This window comes from Mus pahari, chromosome 20 (assembly GCF_900095145.1).
Source record: "Mus pahari chromosome 20, PAHARI_EIJ_v1.1, whole genome shotgun sequence".
Classification (NCBI taxonomy): Eukaryota; Metazoa; Chordata; class Mammalia; order Rodentia; family Muridae; genus Mus; species Mus pahari.
Window position 1 is genome coordinate 9,074,812 of NC_034609.1, and position 20,814 is coordinate 9,095,625.

The window sequence follows — 20,814 nt, forward strand, 5'->3', positions numbered from 1 at the left end:
AAAAAAAAAAAAAAAAAGAAAACATGAGCTCTTGCTGGACTAATAGTAGAAGGAAAAAAAAAGTGTGTCTTGCCATCCCCCTGCCCCGTTATACTCCCTCCCCAGCTTAGCCAGCATACGTTGACCATTTGAAGTTTCTAATAAGAAACTTCATGGATTAAGCATGGTCCAAGGTAAGCCCACCTTCCTAGAAGAAGTCCCTTAACCATTTGATTGACCTGGCCGAGTGCAATGTGAGGTTTTCGCCCTAGATAGAAAGAGGAAGGGGTTGCTGGGCGTGGTGGCACACGCCTTTAATCCCAGCACTCGGGAGGCAGAGGCAGGCAGAGTTCCAGGTCAGCCAGGGCTACACAGAGAAACCCTGCCTCAAAAAAAAAAAAGAAGAGGAAGGCCTATTCTCTTGACCAGGAGTTTTGTCTCAACAGGCATTTACTGCTTAACTCAGTTTGGGTCTCCTTTGCTGTGATGAAACACCATGACCAAAAGCAAGAAGGGGGAAGAAAGGGCTTCGTGTCAGAGGCCGTCACTGAAGGAAGTCAGGACAGGAGCTGCTGCCGTCTTAGTTAGGGTCACTGTCGCTGTGATGAGACACCACAACCAAAGCAGCTTGGGGAGGCAAGGGTTAATCTGGCTTACACTTCCACATCACTGTTCATCACTGGAGGCACTCAGGACAGGAGTGCAAACAAGGAATGAGCCCGGAGGCTCATGCAGAGGCCATGGAGACGTGTTGCTCACTGGCTTGCTCCCCCTGGCTTGGTCAGCCTGCTTTTGACCCAAGACCGCCAGCCCAGGGACAGCACCACCCACAATGGACTGGGCCCTCCCCATCAGTCACTAATTAAGAAAATGGCCTACAGATAGCTATTATGAAGGCATTTTTCTTTCTTTTTTTTATATATGTTTTCTTTCTTTTTTCCCTACCAGTTTCCCCTCCCTTCTTCTCTTCCCAGTCCCTCCCCACCACCTCCCCTCAGCACATCCACTCCTTCAGAAAAGGACAAGCCTCTTGTGGATAGCAACTAAACATGGGCTATCAAGTTGCAGTAAGACTAGGCACTTCCCCTCATATCAAGGCTGGACAAGGCAACCTAGTATGAGGGAAAGGGTCCCAAAGGTAGGCAGAGTCAGAGACAGGAGCCCCATGGGAAGACCAAGCTACACAACTGTATCATACGTGCGGAGGGCCTAGGTCGGAGCAGCTCCCTAGTTGCCAGTTGAGTCTCTGTAAACCCCTGTGGACCCCAGCTGGTTGATTCTGTGGATCTTCTTGTGGTGTCCTTGACCCGCTCTGGCTCCCGCAATCCTCTCCGTCTTCTGCAGGGTTCCCCAGGCTCTGCCTAATGTCTGCCTGTGGGTTTCTGTTTCCATCAGTTGCTGGGTGAAGCTTTTCTGATAACAACTGGGCTAGGCACCAATCTATGAGTATAGCAGAGTCTCCTTAGGAATCATTTTCTGTCCTAGAAGGCTGTCCAGCCTTTGGTTCCTAGCTTTCCAGGCAATGTCAGGGGTGGGCTCCCTCTGCTGGCATTGGTCTCAGACTGGACCAGTCATTGATCCAGCTCCTCCTGGATTGATTGACTGTTCCTGTAATTTCTCTCCTTTATTCCAGCACACCTTGTATATAGGTCACGGGTTTTATGGCTGGGTTAGTGTTCCAGTCTTTCCACTGGAAGTCTTGCCTGGTTACAGGAAATGGCCAGTTCAGGCTCTGTATCCCCCATTGCTAGAAGTCTTGAGTAGGGTCACCCGCATCAGTTCCTCAGAGTTTCCTTTCACTAGATTTCTAGTTTATCCCAGAGATGCCCACCACATTCCAGTTGCTTCTCCCAGTATTTTCTCCCTCTGTCCTCCCCACATCTGACCCCTCCTGTTCCCTTATCTACCTCTGACCCCCACCCACCTGTGATATCTATCCTGTTTCCCCTTCTCAGGGAGGGAGCTTCATGTGCCCCCCCCGGGGGGCCTTCCTTGTTACTTAGCTTCTCTGAGTCTGTGGGTTGTGACATGGTTATCCTGTACTTGACAGCTAATATCCACTTACAAGTGAGTACATACCATGTTTGTCATTCTAGGCCTGGGTTAATGGAGGTATTTTCTTAAATTGATGTCCCCTCCTCTCAGGTTACACTAGCTTGTATCAAGTTGACATGAAACTATCCAGAAGAATGCTACTTTATTATTCTCTCTGCTGAGTTGGTAACCCTGGGACCATTTAGGAAACTGACCAAAGTTCAGGGCCCCCAAGACACTTCGACATAGGTCTCAGTTAGGGTTTCCATTGCTCAAACAAACACCTTGACCAAAAGAGCCGGCTGGGGAGGGAAGAGTTTATTTGGCTTACACTTCCAGATCATAGTCCGTCATGGAAGGAAGTCAGGACAAGAACTCAAGCAGGGCAGAAACCTGGAGGCAGGAGTTGATGTAGAGGCCATGGATGGGTGTTGCTGATGGTTCACTTCCCCTGGCTTGCTCAGTCTGTTTTCTTATTGAAGCCAGGACCACCAGCCCAGGCAAGGCACCACGCACAAAGGACTGGGGCCAACTCCATTGATCACTAATTAAGAAAATGCATTACATCTGGATCTCATGGAGTCATTTTCTCGATAGAGGTTCTCTCCTTTCAGATAACTCTAGTGTCAAGTTGACATCAGACTAGCCAGCACAGCATAACTGGTCTCTAATGAAGGGTGGGGCTGCTAAGAAGCACAAGGATAGTTTTGGCTTTTAGCCAACAAAAACAACAAAAGAAAATGTGTTTCTGTTGGTCTTTTTACCCTAAACTCCTGTTCTTACCAGCCCTGGAGGAGGTAACCCTAAATGCTATTGTGAATTTGTGGCAATAACCGATCTGGCTCTCCCGGCAGCTGTATTGACAGTATCACGTGGTGTACCCATCCAGAGAGCACGTCTGAGCTCTACTGTCAGATGTAGGGAGGGAAGGGACCTTTGGTGTGAGGAAAGAGATGTGAGGGAGAAGTAAAAGCAGCAGAGAGCAACCTAGGCAGGAATCATGGGCCAGAAGCCAAGCCCAGATCCAAGTCCCTTAGAATCTATAGATGGGCTCACAAGAGACTGGGCTCATTCTCACTTCTCTTTTGGCCTTCATGGCCTGGTTCAACAATGATGACCCCGGGTCTGTTTTCAGGCTGTATTATCACACTGTCAACCGTGGTTCAACAGTGATGAACCCCGGGTCTATTTTCAGGCAGTATATCATACTGTCAACCATATTATATCAGCTGTTGGGTTGATGAGAATCACAGTGTGAGGGCCCTCCCAGATGGCTCTAGAAAAAGGAAACACCTTTAATGCCAGCACTCAGGAGGCAAAGGCAGAGGCAGGTGGATCTCTGAGTTCAAGGCCAGCCTGGCCTACAAAGCAAGTTCCCTGTCTCAAAGAAAGAAACAAAGAAAGAAAGAACTTGAGAGATGGCTCAGCAGTTAAGAGCCTGGGTTCCATTCCCAGACTCTCATTCGAAGCTCACAACTGACTGTAACTCTACTTCCAGGGGATCTGACACCCTCACACAGACATACATGTAAGCAGAACACCAATGCACACAAAATAAAATATATCAATCATTCAAAGCAAACAGGAAGGCCTGAGCACCACTGTCTTCTTCCTTCCTTCCTTCCTTCCTTCTTCCCTCCCTCCCTCCCTCCCCTCTCTCTCTCTCCCTTTCCCCTTCCTTCCTTCCTTCCTTCTTTGAAACATGGTCTCACCATGTAGCTCTGGCTACATAGACCAGTCTGGCTTTGAACTCAGAAAGATTAGCCTGCCTCTGCCTTCCGAGTGCTGGGACTAAAGGCATGCACCATTGTATCAGCACCATGTCTAAGTGCAACCCCTTGCTCTTCTGTTATATTTTCTTGTTGGACAGCTAAGACCATGCAGATGGCCAAAATTAATCACTTTCTTTGTTTCTTCTTTTTTAAGATTTATTTATTATTATATGTAAGTACACTGTAGCTGTCTTTAGACACACCAGAAGAGGGTGTCATATCTCATTCAGATGGTTGTGAGCCACCATGTGGTTGCTGGGATTTGAACTCAGGACCTTTGGAAGAGCAGTCAGTGCTCTTACACTGTGAGCCATCTCACCAGCCCTGTTTCTTTTCTTTGATGCTGTCAAGCCCAGTGAAGGGTCTGCTCCTCACGGTCCACTCAGGTTTGAGAGGGACCGCTGGGGGACCGCTGGCTCCTTTGGTGGTAGCTCCATCTATGTGAGGACAAGTCAGAGGCCTTGCTTGAACAGGACTTCACCGGAAGCCTGGGGACTCTCTGTGTTGACTCCTCTGTATAGGCAGGACACTGGTTAGAGTCGCTGAGTGGGTCTCTGTGGCCTCCCTGAACAAGAGACCAGGTGTCTCCCCTATAGTTACAGGATACCCATGGTGTCCTAGAATCTAGTTGACCTTGTAAGGAAATGGGGGGGGGGGTATTGTCTTTTAATCCACACCCATATAGGCCTCCGAGTATGGCTGTTGACCGCCCAGAAGGGCAGATACAGCAGTCGGGAATTTAACTACTGTGTTGACCTGGACAAAAACAAGCCACTTTTACAAGAAACATGCATCAGGCCTACATGTTTGTCCTTTTTTAGAGCCAGTCCTTATGGATCCAGTCAAGAATGGATCAATAATACCATTGATTTAAACAGACATTGGACATCAATGCATTGGACTTTGACCTTAGAAATGTTAATGTTACATACATAATCCCTAAGTCTCATCTTTTACAAACCTTACGTAACTAACTCAGTCCTTTCATAAGTTGCGTAGGCTTTCATGTTTTCTTTTCCACTCTGGAAACATCTGGCCATCTTAAGTCTCCTTTACTAAAGCTATTTCCATTTTTGCCACCTACTAACATTTTCTTTTGCCTATTAGTTATCTTTCTTTTTTTAAGATTTATTTATTATACATAAGTACACTGTAGCTGTCTTCAGACACATCAGAGGGAGGCGTCATATCTCATTACGGGTGGTTGTGAACCACCATGTAGTTGCTGGGATTTGAACTCAGGGCCTTTGGAAGAGCAGTCAGTGCGCTTACTTACTAAGCTATCTCTCCAGCCCTCTCAGTTATCTTTCTTAACACCATGAAACATAATAATGTTAAGAAATAAATTTGCCACCTGTTGGGAGGATGTTTTCCCTGGGAGAAGAATAGCAATAGCTATCCACTTCTCCTAAGGTTTTAATGACAAACCAAGTCACCCTGGGGGACAAATGACTTTGTAGGGCTTACAGGGCATGGAGAGGGCTTCCTGACAAGAGCTTGGGTGACCTAAAGCCACACTGGGAAGTCTGCACTCAGAATGGATAATGGCTTCCCACAGCTTCATAGGCCTTCTCTCTTGTCTTCCCCTGCCTTTATACCCCAACTCCTCCCCGAGATCCCAAGGCCAAGTGCAGTTAGAACAGAACTGCACACAGCTGGCTGGGAGGAGGGGCGGATACTCAGCAAGGGTCCAGTGACCCTGCCACGCCCTCCTCCGTGTAGGAACATCAATAGTCAGCAACTCCAGATTTATTGATTTATTTGTGTGTGGGTGTGTGTGCGCAAATGTTCGCCAAATGCACACAGTAGTCCTCAAGGGTGAATGAAGGCGTCAGCCCTGTCGGTGTTCTGACTGAGCGCTGCAGGATGTACTGAGGCCCCCCTTGCAGCAGGGAGAGCCACCTCTGCTGAACTAAACTCTACAGCCTCGAAGAAGCCCTTTTATTGATTGTTACACAAAAGGTCTGATATCAAGTCAATTCCCACATACCGAAACCTCTTATCTGATCTAAGAATTGTCGAAGGGACCTAAGCAATTATCAGCCATTACAGGAAGTCCTGGTTTGCCAGAAGTGTCTTACAACTGAGGTCATGCAAAGGCTCTGAAATTCCCAAGGAAGAGCAACCCCATAAATCCTAAATAACAATTACTGATAATTTACAAAAGATTGCTACAAGGACTAAGTGGCCATCACTCCAGAATAAATGCTCAGGGCAATGGCTCTTCTAAAATTCATTCCAGAGCACCTAGAACTGGAGTTATTGTAGGCTGCAGCTGTGGGGGCCAGGAACCAAACTCTGCTGCCCTGCAAGAGCAGCAGGCCCTTTCTCTTTGTTACTTCTTGAGATTATAACATATTCACATCATTTCCCCATTCCCTCTTCTTCCTCCAAATCCTCCCCATGCCCTTCTTATTCTCTTTTAAATTTATGGCCTCTTTTCTTTTTCTTCAATTGTCATTATTTACATAAATCTATTCCTAAATGCATACATACCACCTGCTCAGCCTGTATTGTTGCTTGTGTGGGTGTTGAGCGTGTGGTGTTGGAGAACCTGTGGATGTGCCCTTGCCTGGAGGAGACTCTTTTTCATTTCTCAGCATCCCTTAGCTGCCCGTGGTTCTCCATGCAGGGCTGACGCCTCCCCCATGGCCTGCTCTATCCACGGGTAGCCTGCCTATTGTGATTATCCTTAGCGAATCCTCTTGGCTGCTGAGCTGCCTCTGTAGCCCCCAATGCTCCTTCATGACCAGACACAGCTAGTCTCAAAAAGATGACAGTTGTTTGCCTTAGAGGGAGATACTGGACACCACCTTCAAAGAAGAAAGCCCAGTTTAAACTACACACTCAGGATAGTGCAAATAATAACAACAACAATACCATTATGGGCCTAGTTGGTGCCCCACCTTTAATCTCAACACTCAGGAAACAGTGGCAGGTGGATCTTTGTGAGTTTGAAGCCAGCCTGATCTACAGAACCACTTCCGGGATAGCCAGGGCTACCCAGAGAAACCCCTCTCTCAAAAACCAAAAACGAAACAAAACAATGTATTAAAATAGTTAATCCTGATTTAAAACCATAGTAGCCCTGAGAGGCACTTTTACCCAGTCAGAAAAGCAGCTGCCTGGGGTCATGGGGCCTACGGAAGTATCCGCTCTAAGTATACAATGTGGCTGTTTTCCTTCCTCCCCGAATCCCAATCCATGACCTCCCAGGTTCTCTAGGGACCATGTGGAGAGTAAAGAAAGGAGAATGCGTGCCCAGAGAGAGTGGAAGAAAGCGAGCTAAACTGAGGTTCTCTCCTCAGTCTCCCAGGGGAGGGGTATATGGAATGGAATAGGGGAGCCTGGGGGACAGCAAAAGCCAGGTTCCTGGTCTGGGGCTGTCTCCTCTCTGTTTCTTGGAGCTCAGTCTGACCTGATTGTTTCCCATTCTTGTCCCCATCTCCACCCCACCCCTAAGGAGGAGATTTCCTCACATCCAAATTGAGAGTCCTTTAGAGCCACTTAGGGGTACAACCACAGTGTCCCGGCGACGGCCAACTGTGATGTGTACTTTTCCTGGGCCCTTTCCAATCTTAACCTGAGACCCTGGGAGCCACCACGGCACACCAGATGTGTCTCCCAAGGAAGAGAATCTGAACACTCTCCCAGACGGGTTTGAAATTCCAGACAAGCCCCCCAATTGTTAGAAACAAAGAATAATCTCCATGTCCCATAAAGGAGCACACCAGCAATGCAGCAATGCAGACATAGCTGGGCAAGGCAATTCTTCTTGTACAAAGTATGGGCCAAAACCCAAGCTGGTCTATCAACCACACTGAGACCAAGATGGCTTCTGTCTTTTATCCCTGACATAGGTAGTGACAGCATCCCATTGGTGGGAGCTTGGCTTCACAATCTGATGTGACTGGCTAGTTGGCACAAAGACCACAGTTCAGTAAAGATAATGCCTTAGCCAGCCAACTTTTGATTTAGGAAAAAGTTTCTTCCACATATGAGGGAATGAGACCTGTGGAGTCAGATGTTTGGGGTTTTGTTGGCTTTTGTTTGTTTGGTTTTTTTTTTTTTTTGGTTTGTTTGTTTGTTTTTGAGTCAGGTTTTCTCTGTGTAGTCCTGAGTGTCCTGGAAATCGCTCTGTAAACAGACTAGCCTCAAACTCAAGCTCTGCCTGCCTGCCTCTGCCTCCCAAGCGCTGGGATTAAAGTCGTGTGCCACCAGGTCTAGCTAGATGTCTGGTTCTTAATCCTGGCTGCCTGTGGGATGTTCCTTGAGCCAACAGACACTTGGCTGAGTAGCTAGCGTGTCCCACATGTCTCGTGGGAACTAGGCTACAGCTAAGAGTGTGGCAGAGGAAAAATACAAACACAGCCCTGTAGAGCTTACAGTCTCTCTAGAGGAATACTGCTGGTTAGCTAATTACTGAGGCTGCTAAAGTGGTTAAGACAAGGCTCAGAGAGAGTGGGAAGCGGGCTGGTGGTGGTCACCTGCGGTCCTGGCACACAGAAGATGAGGCAGGAGGACTGAAAACTTGAGACCAGCCTAGACTACATAGCAGGAGAGAGATCTTTTACAGGAGAGATCCTGGGAGGGACATCTAGGCAGAACACACAGCCAGAGCAGACTCCCTGAGGAGGCAGGACCCTGACTGATATGCTTGCAGACGAGGAAGAGTCTGGCACACCAGAAGCAGCAACCTGGAGACAGCGTGATGAGATGGGCCCATGGAGAGAAGAAAGTTTTTGAATCACACAGGTGTCCCCAGACATTTCAGTGCTTGCTGCGGACTTGCTTTTATTTTCCTTACACGTATAGAGTTTTAATGGGTGTGGGTGCACCTGTCGTGGCACATAGGAAGAGATCAAGGGCAGCTTGTGGAAGTCACTTCTCCCCTTTTTATAGTGTGGGTCCCAAGGCTAAACTCAGGTGAGCAGGCCTTGTGCTTACTGAGCTACCTCACTGACGCCTCCCCGTGGACATTTAAGGCACAACCAGGCTTGAACGTGGCCCTTTGAGCACTTAGGGAAAGGGGAGGGTCCCCTGGGCCTCGAACCCTTGACTGGCTAGCCCAGAGCCTCAGGCCTTACCCCTCTAGGGAGGCAGTAGTGTCCATCTGGGGCCGGAGCCCAGATCACTGATGCTGCGTATCCTCAGGAGCGCCACAGGAGAAGCGTGGCACAACATCATGCTCTCCTGCCTCAGCGGGAAGCCGTGCGATAAGAACTCCGGGATCCACACAGCGGACTGCGGCAACGAGTTTGCGTACTTCTACTTTGTCTCATTCATCTTCCTGTGCTCGTTTCTGGTGAGTCTGCGCACGCAGAGGAGGGCCATGTCTTCACCCCTGGCACTGACTCAGGCCAATGAATCCCTAGAAACTGGGACTGGAGTAGAAGACTTGCTCACCCCCTGCCACTGCCGTTGTCTCCCGTGTGGTGACATCTGGATTGTGGCTGTGGGTCTGCGTGCTATAGGATCTTAAGGAACGCCGCGGCTCCCTTACTCTGAGTAGTAGATACTGCCTCCTGAAGAGAATCTGAATTTGGCCGTGAGGGGAGGATTTGGACCATAGCAGGCCCTGGCTTTGGCCCCAGCTCACATAGCCCTTACCTCCCACTGTGCCATCTCTCTCAGGCTTTGCCTCTGTGTGTCCATCCATCTCTCTCTCCCTTTGTCCTTAGCTTACGCTCTCATGGGCCTTGTGAGTGGGCATTTTTTAATGTCTGTTTCCTTTTATCTGGTCTCTTCCTCTTTCCCATTGGGTCTCCATGTCCCTGCCCTTACCCCTACGGTCTCCTCTCTACTCCCATTGGCTCCCAGATGCTGAATCTCTTTGTTGCTGTCATCATGGACAACTTCGAGTACCTCACCCGAGATTCCTCCATCCTGGGCCCCCACCACCTGGATGAATATGTGCGTGTCTGGGCAGAGTATGACCCTGCTGCCTGGTAAGGAGCCATCTCAGATCTTCTGGCTGTATTGTCACCTCCTCCCGAAACGGGGACAAGAACGAAATCAGGTCACAGGTGTGGGACACTGAGTCCTAGGATCTCAGCAGGGACCTCACGAGTGAGTCCAGGGTAGGAATCATGACTATCTCACTACCCAAGGTGGGGCACATTCCACCCCTTGCCCAAGCCCAAGCCCAAGCCTTTCCAGATGGAGTTAATCAACTATGAAGATTTTCAAGGATCCCCGACCCCCACAACTCCTCTGGTCTCTTATGGTTAGGCCTCTGTGGTGGTAGCCTATCTTATGGTAGGACCTCTGGGCTTTATTCGCCAGGGAGTGCAGGAGCAATACTGGCCCACCCTGGCACATGCCCTAGGGTCAGAGTGGCAGAATCAGGTTCAAAACTTAGAGCAGGCCCGGGCATGTTGACACCTGTGGTCAATCCCAGCACTCAAAAGGCTGATGCAGAAGAATCAGGAGTGAAGGGCCAGCCTGGGCAACAAGTGACTTTGTTTTAAAAACAATCAAAGCAAACCAGGCATGGTGGCACACAGCTTTCATCCCAGAAAACAGGAGGCAGAGGCAGATGGATCTTTGAATTTGAGGCCAACATGATCTACACAGTGTTTTCTAGGCCAGACAAAACTACATAATATATGAGACTGTTTCAAATAAAAAGCTGAGCATGTGGCACACAGGGAGTTTCAGGATAGTCAGTACTACACATAGAAACTCTGTTTCAAAACCCAATGCTGATGATAATGAGGAGAAGAAGAAGAGAAAGGAGGAGGAAGAGGAAGAGGAAGACCAGGAGGAGGAGGAGGAGGAGGAGGAAAAGCTGCTTACAAAAAGAGGCAAACATGGTGGTATACAACTATAAACCCAGCTTTTAGAAAACTGAGGCAGAAGGATCAGGAGTTTGAGGGCCATTAGCCCCACTCCCAAATAAAATGTTTGGGTGAGCCAGCTGCCTCAGTGTGTGAAGGCTCTTGCTACCTACCTGCCTACCTGAGTCCAGTCACCGGCATCCACCTATGATGAGAAGCAACTCCCACACATTGCTCTCTCTCTGTCTCTGTCTGTCTGTCTGTCTGTCTGTCTGTCTGTCTGTCTGTCTGTCTCTCTCTCTCTCTGTCTGTCTCTGTCTCTCTGTCTCTCTGTCTGTCTGTCTCTCTGTCTCTCTCTCTCTCTGTCTGTCTCTGTCTGTCTGTCTGTCTGTCTGTCTGTCTCTCTCTCTCTCTCTCTCTCTCTCTCTCACACACACACACACACACACACACAGAGTATAATTTCTTGATTTAAAAATGGGTCTGGAGATACAGCTCCGTGGTGAAAAACACTTGCTGCCCTTGCAGAGAACCTGGGTCCAGTGTCTTGGACTCCAGCCCCAGGTGATCTTAAGACCTCTTCTGGCCTCTGTAGGCCCCACACACATGTACATAAGTAAACAGTACCTTTCTTATTAAAATAAAAATGTCAGGGTCTAAGAACGTGGCTGGATGGCAGACTCTTGCCTCCGTCTCCCACACCTGGAAAAATAAAATAAAAATCTTCTGGCAAATCACACAGGCAGGTCACGCCGGCAGGTCACGACACAGGCAGGTCACACGGGAACGGGGGAGGAGAGCTTGCATCCTACTGATGAAGGCAAGGTTAAGTCTCCCTATCTCACAGAGACTCCCAGCACACTGTCCACTAACCCACAGGAGATCACACATCTCTTAGACTCCATGGAGTGTTCTGAAGCTCTGAAGTGGCAGAACAAGGATGCTAGCTCATTCTGGGCACAGAGAGGAAGGAGTGTTTGGTGGGTGGGGCCCCCTAGTGGTCTGTGCTCTGCTTCCATTGGCCTCAGCTGTGGAGGAGAGACCCACAAGAAATTGCAGAGAGCTGTCTGTCTGTCTGTCTGATGGCAGCAGCCCCAGACAAGCCCTCCTTGAGTTGGAGAGGCTTGGGCAAGGCATGTTGCTGGGGCTGGTTTGGGGGCCTATTTTAACTCTTCCTTTTTGATTTTAGGTCACTACAGTGGGATGCTGTCCCTTCCTTTAGGCCGTTTACCCACCCACATCAGTGTAGCCTATGTAAATGCGAAAGGAAATAGATGCACAAAGGAGCCCTGGGTAGAAAGGCCACTACCTAGAACCCCCAGCGCCCACGCCCCATAAAAACCTCTGTCCCTAAGGTCAGGTGCATAAACGTCTGTAAATGCATCAAAGCCTTTACCTGTCCCAGGTTCCCACGCCTTCAAAGGAAGAGACCTCAGCTTCATCTCCCAGGTCTCTCTGTGTGCTTGGGGAGCCCTTCTCATGGGGACCCACCCAGGACCTCCACTAACCCCTCTCTTCTCCTTTCAGCGGCCGCATTCACTATAAGGACATGTACAGTTTATTGCGAGTAATATCGCCCCCTCTCGGCTTAGGCAAGAAATGTCCTCATAGGGTTGCTTGCAAGGTTTGATTTCCACTAAAACCTGCTAGCATCAGTTGAATGAGTGTGGCTTGGGGTCTTCCATATATATATTTCATATATATATATTTCTCAAAAACAGAGCCATCTCTCTCTCTTGCATTAAACTAGCAAACTCTTAGCCTCCAGAATGCGGTCATGCAGACTCCACGACGCATGGGACACACCTCCCCGTTCCTTCCGAACATCTGTGCTTGCTCGTAGCTACAGCTGCCATCCCGTGGTCTCAATGACACCCCCAAATCAGATGCATCCCTTGGGGGAGTTGTAATTTTGCATTTCCCTCTCCCAACTCCCTCCTCCCCACTCCCTGACTCCTGAGGCCTCCAGCCCTCTTCCCGTCGGCCATGCCCCGCCCCGCCCCGCCCTAACTCCTCACCCAGGCCCCCTCAGAGACCAGCCTCAGCCAAACCAGACACTCGGCCCCTAAACAGTAAGACCCTGCAGCTCTGCGCCTAGCTGAGCCACAGCTTGGAGCCCAAGTGGAATCTGACTGTTTCTCTTTTCTCTCTCTCTCTCTCTGCCTGCTTGTAAGCAGTGAAATAATCATTTTTAATTACCTTTTCTTCCATTTTTCTCCTCTTTTCCATTTATTTAATATATCCATTTTATTGTCCTCTGCCTCTTTCTCTATTTTTTCGGCTCGTGTGGTTTTTTTTTTCTTTTTTCTTTTTTCTTTTTTTTTTTCTTCTTTTTCTGTTTCTTCTCCGCCTTTCCCCTCACCCTTTTGGTTCTCTGCCCCACCCACCCGTCCTGTTTTTTGTTTTTGGTGCTGCCAGGGGTCGCATGCCTTACCCGGACATGTATCAGATGCTGAGACACATGTCCCCGCCCCTGGGCCTGGGGAAGAAGTGTCCGGCCAGAGTGGCTTACAAGGTAGTCTATCTTTGCCAACGCCGATGTCCCAGACCTGGGGATTTCTCGGTGGTGACTACAACACCCGACGAGTCTTCTGCCAACATTCCTCTTCTTCTTCTTCTTTTTTTTTTTTTTTCTTTTTTTCTTTTCTCGAGTAACTGAGTCATGAGCGTCCCTCAACTCTCAGCAGTGCGCTGTGTCCTTTCTGATGAGTGTCTGCGTGTTTTGAGACTCCATTATGGCCGACAAGCCACGGGGAGGGGGAGGGAGAACTACAATCCCCCTAGCACCCACATGACCACCCTTGGGAAGCCAAATTGTACGCCTCTGCCCATCCAAAAAACATGCCCGGTCCCTCCAGGCCCAGGCCAGACTGCGTTCTGTGCCCTGAGCCCTAGGCCCTGACCTCCCCACCCACATCTGAAGCTGACCTCTGACTTAGGGCCCGGGAGATCTGACACCTCTCACAGCTGAGTTCCCCCCTCCCTTCCCCCCACCCCGCCCCCGCCCTGAAGTTGTCTTCCCAGCCCTGAACCACGCCACCCATCTACCCAAGATGCCCCAACATGCCTCTCCACTCCATTGTTTCAGAGCAAGCAGGAGGGCTGCAGCCGCCCCAACCCCGAACGTGGTGCACCAATCAGGCCTTGCACGCTGCCTTGGAGGGGCCTGGGGGTGGGAGGGGCGTATGCCAGCTGAGGGAGCAAGGAAATTGCTGCTCCTCTAGACTTCTGTCCTGGAATCTCCCCCGGCCCTGGAGGACATCTGCTCCCTCAGTTCATCCTCGAGATGGCCAGGGATGACCTTCAAACCCCATGCCCCAGAAGTGACTCCGTAGCCCAGCCTCCCCCTCCATCTGTGTCCCCTTCTCCCTTCCGGATTACCCCAAGCCCGACGTGGCGGTTTCCCTCTCAGATTTCAGCCTCTCCCTACAAGTGTCCCTCTTGTCCCACCCCTACCCCCGCCCCGTCTTGATCTCTGTGTGAAGCCACCTTTGCTCCCTGAGGCACCTTTGTGTACATTTAAAGTAGCGTGTTTTCACAACACTGCCGGGAAAAGTGTGCTACAGAGAATACTTTCCTGCTGCGCAGCCTGTGCTCTCCCAGCTAGGAGCCCTTTGTGCAGTGCACGCCGGCCCAGCTGTGCACACTGCCTCCGTCCCAGCCCAACTCCACCATCCCACTTCCTACCCTACCCCTGGTTTACTGGCTCCCACTCTGTGAATTCCCTGGTGAGCCCCAGACTTGCCCTTAACATCTTCTCCCCAAGCCGATGGCACATCGAAGCCCAACATTACCCCCTCCCCAAGCCACCAAGCAAGGCAGAACCCCTGTCTGGGACACAGAATTCCTTCCCTGGGCCTCAGGAATGCCCCTCGTCCCCTTTCCCTGCTACTGCACAGACAGCCATGATCCGGCGAGCCCCGACAGTCACTTCCCACGGAGCTATGAATGAGTCTCGAGATTCCGTCTGCATGTGCCCGTTTGTACCGCTCTGTGTAGGCCTCGCTGCATGTCCACCAGGGGCCTGCGTGGGGAGGTGCCTGTCGCTTCTGAGGATGGAATGGTGCGGCTGGGTGCCTACCATCTGCCCGTTCTGGGCCGAGCAGGGGGTGGGGGCGGGGAGCGGCGGCTGTGGCCGTGGACCCCACCTCGAGGCTGCTGCACGCACATGCTGCTGACATCTGCCTTCTGCTCTTTCTCTTTGGGTGGACGTGAGAGGGAGCCTCTGAGAAGAACTCTGAGGCAGGGCAAGAACCTGGGGGGGCAGGAACTCCGGACCCCTGGACCTCAGGTCCCACAGGCAGTATTCAAAACAGAAACAAACAAATAGATACTTGGGTTAAAAATGGTGGCAGGCCCTGGCATCCCAGCTACTCAGGAAGCCAAGGCTGGAGGAAGACTTTGGGGGGGGGGGGAAGCATGACAAGGTAGGGACAGCAGCGTGGAAAGCCCTGGATTCCTTTGAGGCTCCATGCAGGGGAAATGAGAAATCCTGCGCTGACTTCGGTGACCATAGAGGGAGTTGCTCCAACTTCAGAGTTCTTCCTGGGGCTTCCTGGGTCAGGTGAATTTGGCTTGCAAGGTGCTGGTAGGGCCTGAGAATGACTGTCCTCACCTGGGGTTTTCTGTAGAGACTCCTTCGCATGGACCTGCCGGTAGCAGATGACAACACAGTTCACTTCAACTCCACCCTGATGGCTCTGATCCGAACCGCCCTGGATATCAAAATTGCCAAGGGTAAGGCAAGCCACCGATCTGAGGGGATGGGGGTGGGGTGGGGGAATAGATGATGCTTTGGAGGGGGAAGCAGAAGAGCCGAACACTTCCTGGTGGGTTGGGGGGGGGCACTGTTCTTAACTAGTTCTTCATTCTTGCATCTGGGCAAACATTTAGTGCACAGCTCAGGTGTGCCAGACACCTCTCCAACCAAGGGGATGAGCGGTTTTACACATACAAAAAAAAAAAGACCACCCAAGTCTCCGATGTAGGTGGTACCAGGAGTTGTGTGGACACAGACGGGAAAGGACCCCCCAGGCTGAGAGCAGCCTGTGTGCCAAAGCCCTGAGAGGTGGGAAATGAAAGGAGCAAGGAAAAGGAACCACATGGGGCCCTGCTGAGCTGACTCAGGTCACACCGGAATGAGACAACCCAGTGGGAAGAGGGAGGTTAGGTCCTACGTTAGCCTAACTTTTTTTTTTTTTTAAAGATCCATTTATTATATGTAAGTACACTGTAGCTGTCTTCAGACACTCCAGAAGAGGGAGTCAGATCTCGTTAAGGATGGTTGTAAGCCACCATGTGGTTGCTGGGATTCAAACTCTGCGCCTTTAGAAGAGCAATCAGATGTTCTTACCCACTGAGCTATCTCACTAGCCTCCATTAGCCTAAAGTTTAATACTGTCATGAACTAGCTGGGACAAGGTGCTTTATGAAGAAGAGACAGGATGGCGAGATGGTCCAGTGAGTAAAAGCACTCGCATCCAAGTTTGGCTAACCTATGACCTGAGTTCAGTTGTTAAGAGCTGGTTTCACCCTTCTATGTGTAGGCTGTGGCATACCCAGCCTGCCCCCAACACACACACATACACACACACACACACACACACACACACACTCACATACATACACACACACACTCTCACACACACACACTCACATACACACATACATACACACACATACATACACACACACTCACACACACACACACTCACATACACACATACATACACACACATACATACACACACACTCACACACACACACACACACACACACTGAAATAAATGTAATTTTTTAAAAATCTCCAAGAGTTCTGGTTGCTCTCAAGAGACCCCATAATCAGATTTTTCAGCCAGACAGCTCAGGTAAGGTCAGAGCTTTCTCCTCTCTAGAATCTGTAAGCTTTCTTCGAGACAGAATTTTATTTGGAGATTAGAGAAGAGAGTAAAAGAAGAGAGCAGGAGAGGCTGGAGGAGAGGAGAGACGCGTGTGGGCAGCTGAGGAGAGTTTGACTCCTCAGGCTCTGTCTTCAGGGCACAAACATCCTCTATCCCTCTCTTACCTACTTTCTGACATTCCCTACCTCTCTTTTTTATTATTTTAATTAATTAATTAATTTACTTATTTTGATTTTGGGGGACAGAGTTTCTCTGTGTAGCCCTGGCTATCTTGGCACTTGTTCTGTAGACCAGACTGGCCTCGAACTCAGAGATCTGACTGCCCCTCCTTCCAGAGTGCTAGCGGTGGCATTTGTTCCCTCTTTTTTTAAAAAGATTTATTTATTATTATTATACATAAGTGCACAACCTTACACACAGTTTATTAAGCCCCAGGGACGAATGGACCAGGACTTCGCATGCACCAGGCAGGCTTTCTACCAACTTAACATCCCCTTCCCTCTCTTTTGTGTTGATTTATTTTTTAAACATTTTTTTAAAAAGATCTACTTCCTGTTATTTTATGTGTATGTGAATTGATGCTTGAATGTAGGCCTGTATACCATATGTGTGCCTAGTGTCAGAGGAAGTCAGGTGCCTGGGGAATTGGAGTTACAGGCAGTTGTGCGTTGCCCAGTGTAGGTGCTGGGAATCAAAATTGGGTCCTTTGCAGGAGCTTTAAGTGTGCATAACCACTGAGCAATCTGTCCGGCTCCCTCCCCGAAAGTTTCACATTCTCTGTTAACTGGTAGAATCTCTCTCTCTCTCTCTCTCTCTCTCTCTCTCTCTCTCTCTCTCTGACAGGCTCTTACTCTGCAGCCCTTGATGGCTTGGAGCTCGATATTGTACCCCAGGCTAGCCTTAACTCACAGAGATCCACCAGGCAGTGGTGCTGTATGCCTTTACTCTCAGTATTATAGAGAAAAAAGCAGGCAGATTTCTGAGTTTGAGGCCAGCCTGGTCTACAGAGCAAGTTCCACAGGGCTACACAAAGAAACCCTGTCTCAAAAAACAAAACAACAACAAAACCCTCACAGAGATGTGACTGCTGCTGCATCTTGAGTGCTGGCATTAAAGACATGGTCACCACATCCAACTGGACTTTGAATCAGGTTGTCCTTGTTGCTATTGCTCATTTATTTGTCTCTGTCCCTGTGTAGCTCTGGCTATCTTAGAACTCACAGCTGGACTCAACTGGCAGAGGTCCACCTGCCTATGCCTCCTGAGATTAAAGGCATGGCCACCATGCTCCGCTGGCTGCTCCAGGTCTCTGTCTGAGGTCAGCTCCTCTCATGGTCTTAGGTCTGTCTTTCATGCTGGTAGAAATATGAAGGGGCAAAGGGCTGGCTGGGTGGTCACCTCCGCAGTGCGTTCACAACTAACCCTGGAAGACCCCTTCCAAGCCAGGGATTCATGTGTTGTCTTGGGCTCTTCCATGAGGCTGCTGTCAGTTGTGAGGAATTCCCCAACACCTTCACCCTGTAGTCTTCAGGGAGCTCACAGCTCTTCTAGGTGGCATTGGCAGAATGAGGTTCTCAGATGCAGTGTAAACTGGAAAGAGCGGTGAGGAAGGGCGGAATAGGCCAAGTGCTTGCGAAGGGGCTGACCCATGACACGGACACCCAGGAACCACTTGGACACAATGAGAGGCAGCCTTGCAGCTGTCCCTGCCACCGTGGTAAATGACTCCGAGACAAGAACTTGGAGGAGAAGGGGTTAACTTTGGTTCACAATTTCAGATGGATACAGTCCCCAGCAAGACTGGGTGACAGGGCCACAGGAGCAGCCCAGGCCAATCATGTCCCCAGCCGGGAAGCTGAGCACTTACACACCCCCAGCAGCCTACCTTCTCTAAAAGGGTCCAGCTTGAAAAAGTTCCACAACCTGCCCAAAGAGCGCCACCAGCTGGCCACCAACTCTGCAAACACCTGGGAGTCATTCCATGCTCACACCACAACAGAGAACACCCAACATCCATGGCATAATAAACCGGTGGACTGTGGCTGCAGACAGCACCCAGCCTTTAGGGCACTGGCTGCTCTTCCAGAGACTAGGTTTCAAGTCCCAGCAACCACATGTAGTGACTCACAACTGTTTGTGGCCCCAGTCCCAGGGGATCTAATGCCTTCTTCTGGCCTCTGTGTGGACAGACATACATACGTGCCAAATACCCATATACATAAAATTAAATAAAATTTAAAACAAACAAAAAATAATAACTGCCAAGGCTTTACCTGGTAATCAAAATGGCATTAGATCAAATGTCACGGAGGAGGTGAGTGATGTGGCCAGACAGAACTAAGCAGGATAATTTGGGCTATTGGTCTGCAGCATTCCAACTCTACCCAGTCTTGTGTTCATCTGTAACTCTCCAGCACAAGTTTGGCATTTTCAGGAAACTTCCGTTCATAGGAGACACACTCCAACCTACACCATGACCCAAGTGAAGACAGCCTGGCAGCTTAGACTGAGACTCTGACAGGATCCCTCCCACGTGGATGTGGACTGTGAAGGAGAGAAGATCCAGAGATACCCACAGACTTGAGACGTGAGCTACGGAAGGGTGGGACAGCTTTGTTCTGATTCAGGCAAGAGGCAGGAAGGGCAGGCTGGAGGCCAAAGGCAGGAGACAGTTGAGGGTACAGAGAGGAAGCAGGCACTGGAGAGGAGCCTTCAGACTTTCTGAGACAAAGAGCCGGAGTGGAGTGGAGCGATCCTAAGCGCAGTTATCCCAGTCCCTTGGCAAGCTGAGGCAGGAAGGTCACAAGTTCAAGACTAGCTTAGGCTACAGAGTAGCCTTGCACAGCTTGGTCTCTCTTAAAATAAGACAACTGGGGCGGGGGTTGGGGGAAGAGGCAGATGGCTCAGCTGTTAAGAGCACTGACTGTTCTTCCAAAGGTCCTGAGTTTAATTCCCATCAAACACATGGTGGCTCACAACCATCTGTAATGGGATCTGATGCCCTCTTCTGGTGTCTCTGAAGACAGCGATGGTGTAGTCACATACAATAAATAAGTAAACAAATCTTTAAGAGACTGGGAGGGAGAACTAGGGTTTAGTTCAGTGATGGAGAGCTTCCAGCATGTTCCAGACCCTGAGTCCCATCCCTAAAACAGTAAAAAAAAAAAAAAAAAAAGAAAACCTTTTCCTTAGACACCAAGCCCAAGGTCCCTTCCATCCCTGCAGGAGACTTAGAAAAGGGAAGAAGCTATGCCCTGGGGCAGAGTAGGCACCTTAAAATCACAGAAAACAGAGTAGCCAGACGTGTGCTGCCTCAGTACAGGAGAGGCTGAGACAGGAAGATCATGGTTCAAGGCCAGCCTGGACTAGAGAGAGAGGGGAGAAAACTGTCAGGAGGAGAAAAAGAGAGCAGGCTTACAAGAGGGGTCACGCCGAGGAAAGCAGCCCTCCCTCCCCTGCCACCCTGAGGGTTGTAGGTCACATGGCAAGTCTTACTTGGTGGGCATCTAGTTGTGTGTCACTGTTTAGGACCCAGGTTCCCCACCCCATCTTTGCTGCCTGGCTCAGCCCATGGAAACAGAAGCCGGCGTTTGTTTTTGTATCGTCAATTGAGGACTGTCACATCCTACAGACTCAAACTGCCCACTTCCCTGGCATTACTCTGAGCCTTGGCCTTTACCTCTGTGAACATCGGGAGATTTTTTTTTTTTAAATCAACTAGCTGTGCCACGTACAAAATACGAGTTTCATGACTTAAAACACAAGCGTTGTGACAGGGGAGATTGAATAAAAAACATTTGCCTTGCCAGCGTAAGGACGTGAAAATCATCAGCAGGCAGACTCGCGTGCACACATGGGCGTGCACACACGAGTGTGCACACACAACCTACAGCATTACTGCATGTGCCTGTAACTCCTGTGTTTTAACGCCCAACACTTGGGAGGCAGAGGCAGGCAAATTTCTGAGTTCGAGACCAGCCTGGTCTACAGAGTGAGTTCCAGGACAGCCAGGGCTATACAGAGAAACCCTGTCTCGGAAAAAAAAAAAAAACCCTCCTGTGTTTTAGGTTCAGAGAGAGACCCTCTCTCCAGGGAACAAGTAGATAGGGGCACCTCCTCTGGCCTCTGCATGTGATATGGGGGCCACACATGTGCACAGAGGACACACCACACAGAAATACACAAAGCCCTAAAGGCTGACGACAACCTGAGTTTGATCCCTGGGACTCCCATGAGGAAAAAAAAGGATGGGCTTCCGCAGGTTTTCTCTCACCTCCATAAAAGCCCACCCAGGCCGGGCGTGGTGGCACACGCCTTTAATCCCAGCACTTGGGAGGCAGAGGCAGGCGG

At 49.8% G+C, this 20,814-nt stretch overlaps 1 protein-coding gene across 12 annotated transcripts in view; it reads left to right on the forward strand.

Moving 5' to 3' along the window:
* The window catches only part of Cacna1a (calcium voltage-gated channel subunit alpha1 A), a 283,383-nt gene that overhangs the window by 244,248 nt on the left and 18,321 nt on the right, over positions 1–20,814 (forward strand). For 7 of the 12 annotated variants that reach the window (XM_029532727.1, XM_029532724.1, XM_029532734.1 and 4 more), the window contains 4 exons: positions 8,940–9,090; positions 9,606–9,733; positions 12,092–12,188; positions 15,196–15,301. In XM_029532727.1, the coding sequence (XP_029388587.1) occupies positions 8,940–9,090; positions 9,606–9,733; positions 12,092–12,188; positions 15,196–15,301 (482 nt within the window). Of the gene's footprint in view, positions 1–8,939; positions 9,091–9,605; positions 9,734–12,091; positions 12,189–12,982; positions 13,080–15,195; positions 15,302–20,814 lie in introns of all 12 variants that reach the window. The other 5 variants (XM_029532725.1, XM_029532729.1, XM_029532730.1 and 2 more) reach the window with 1 other exon arrangement.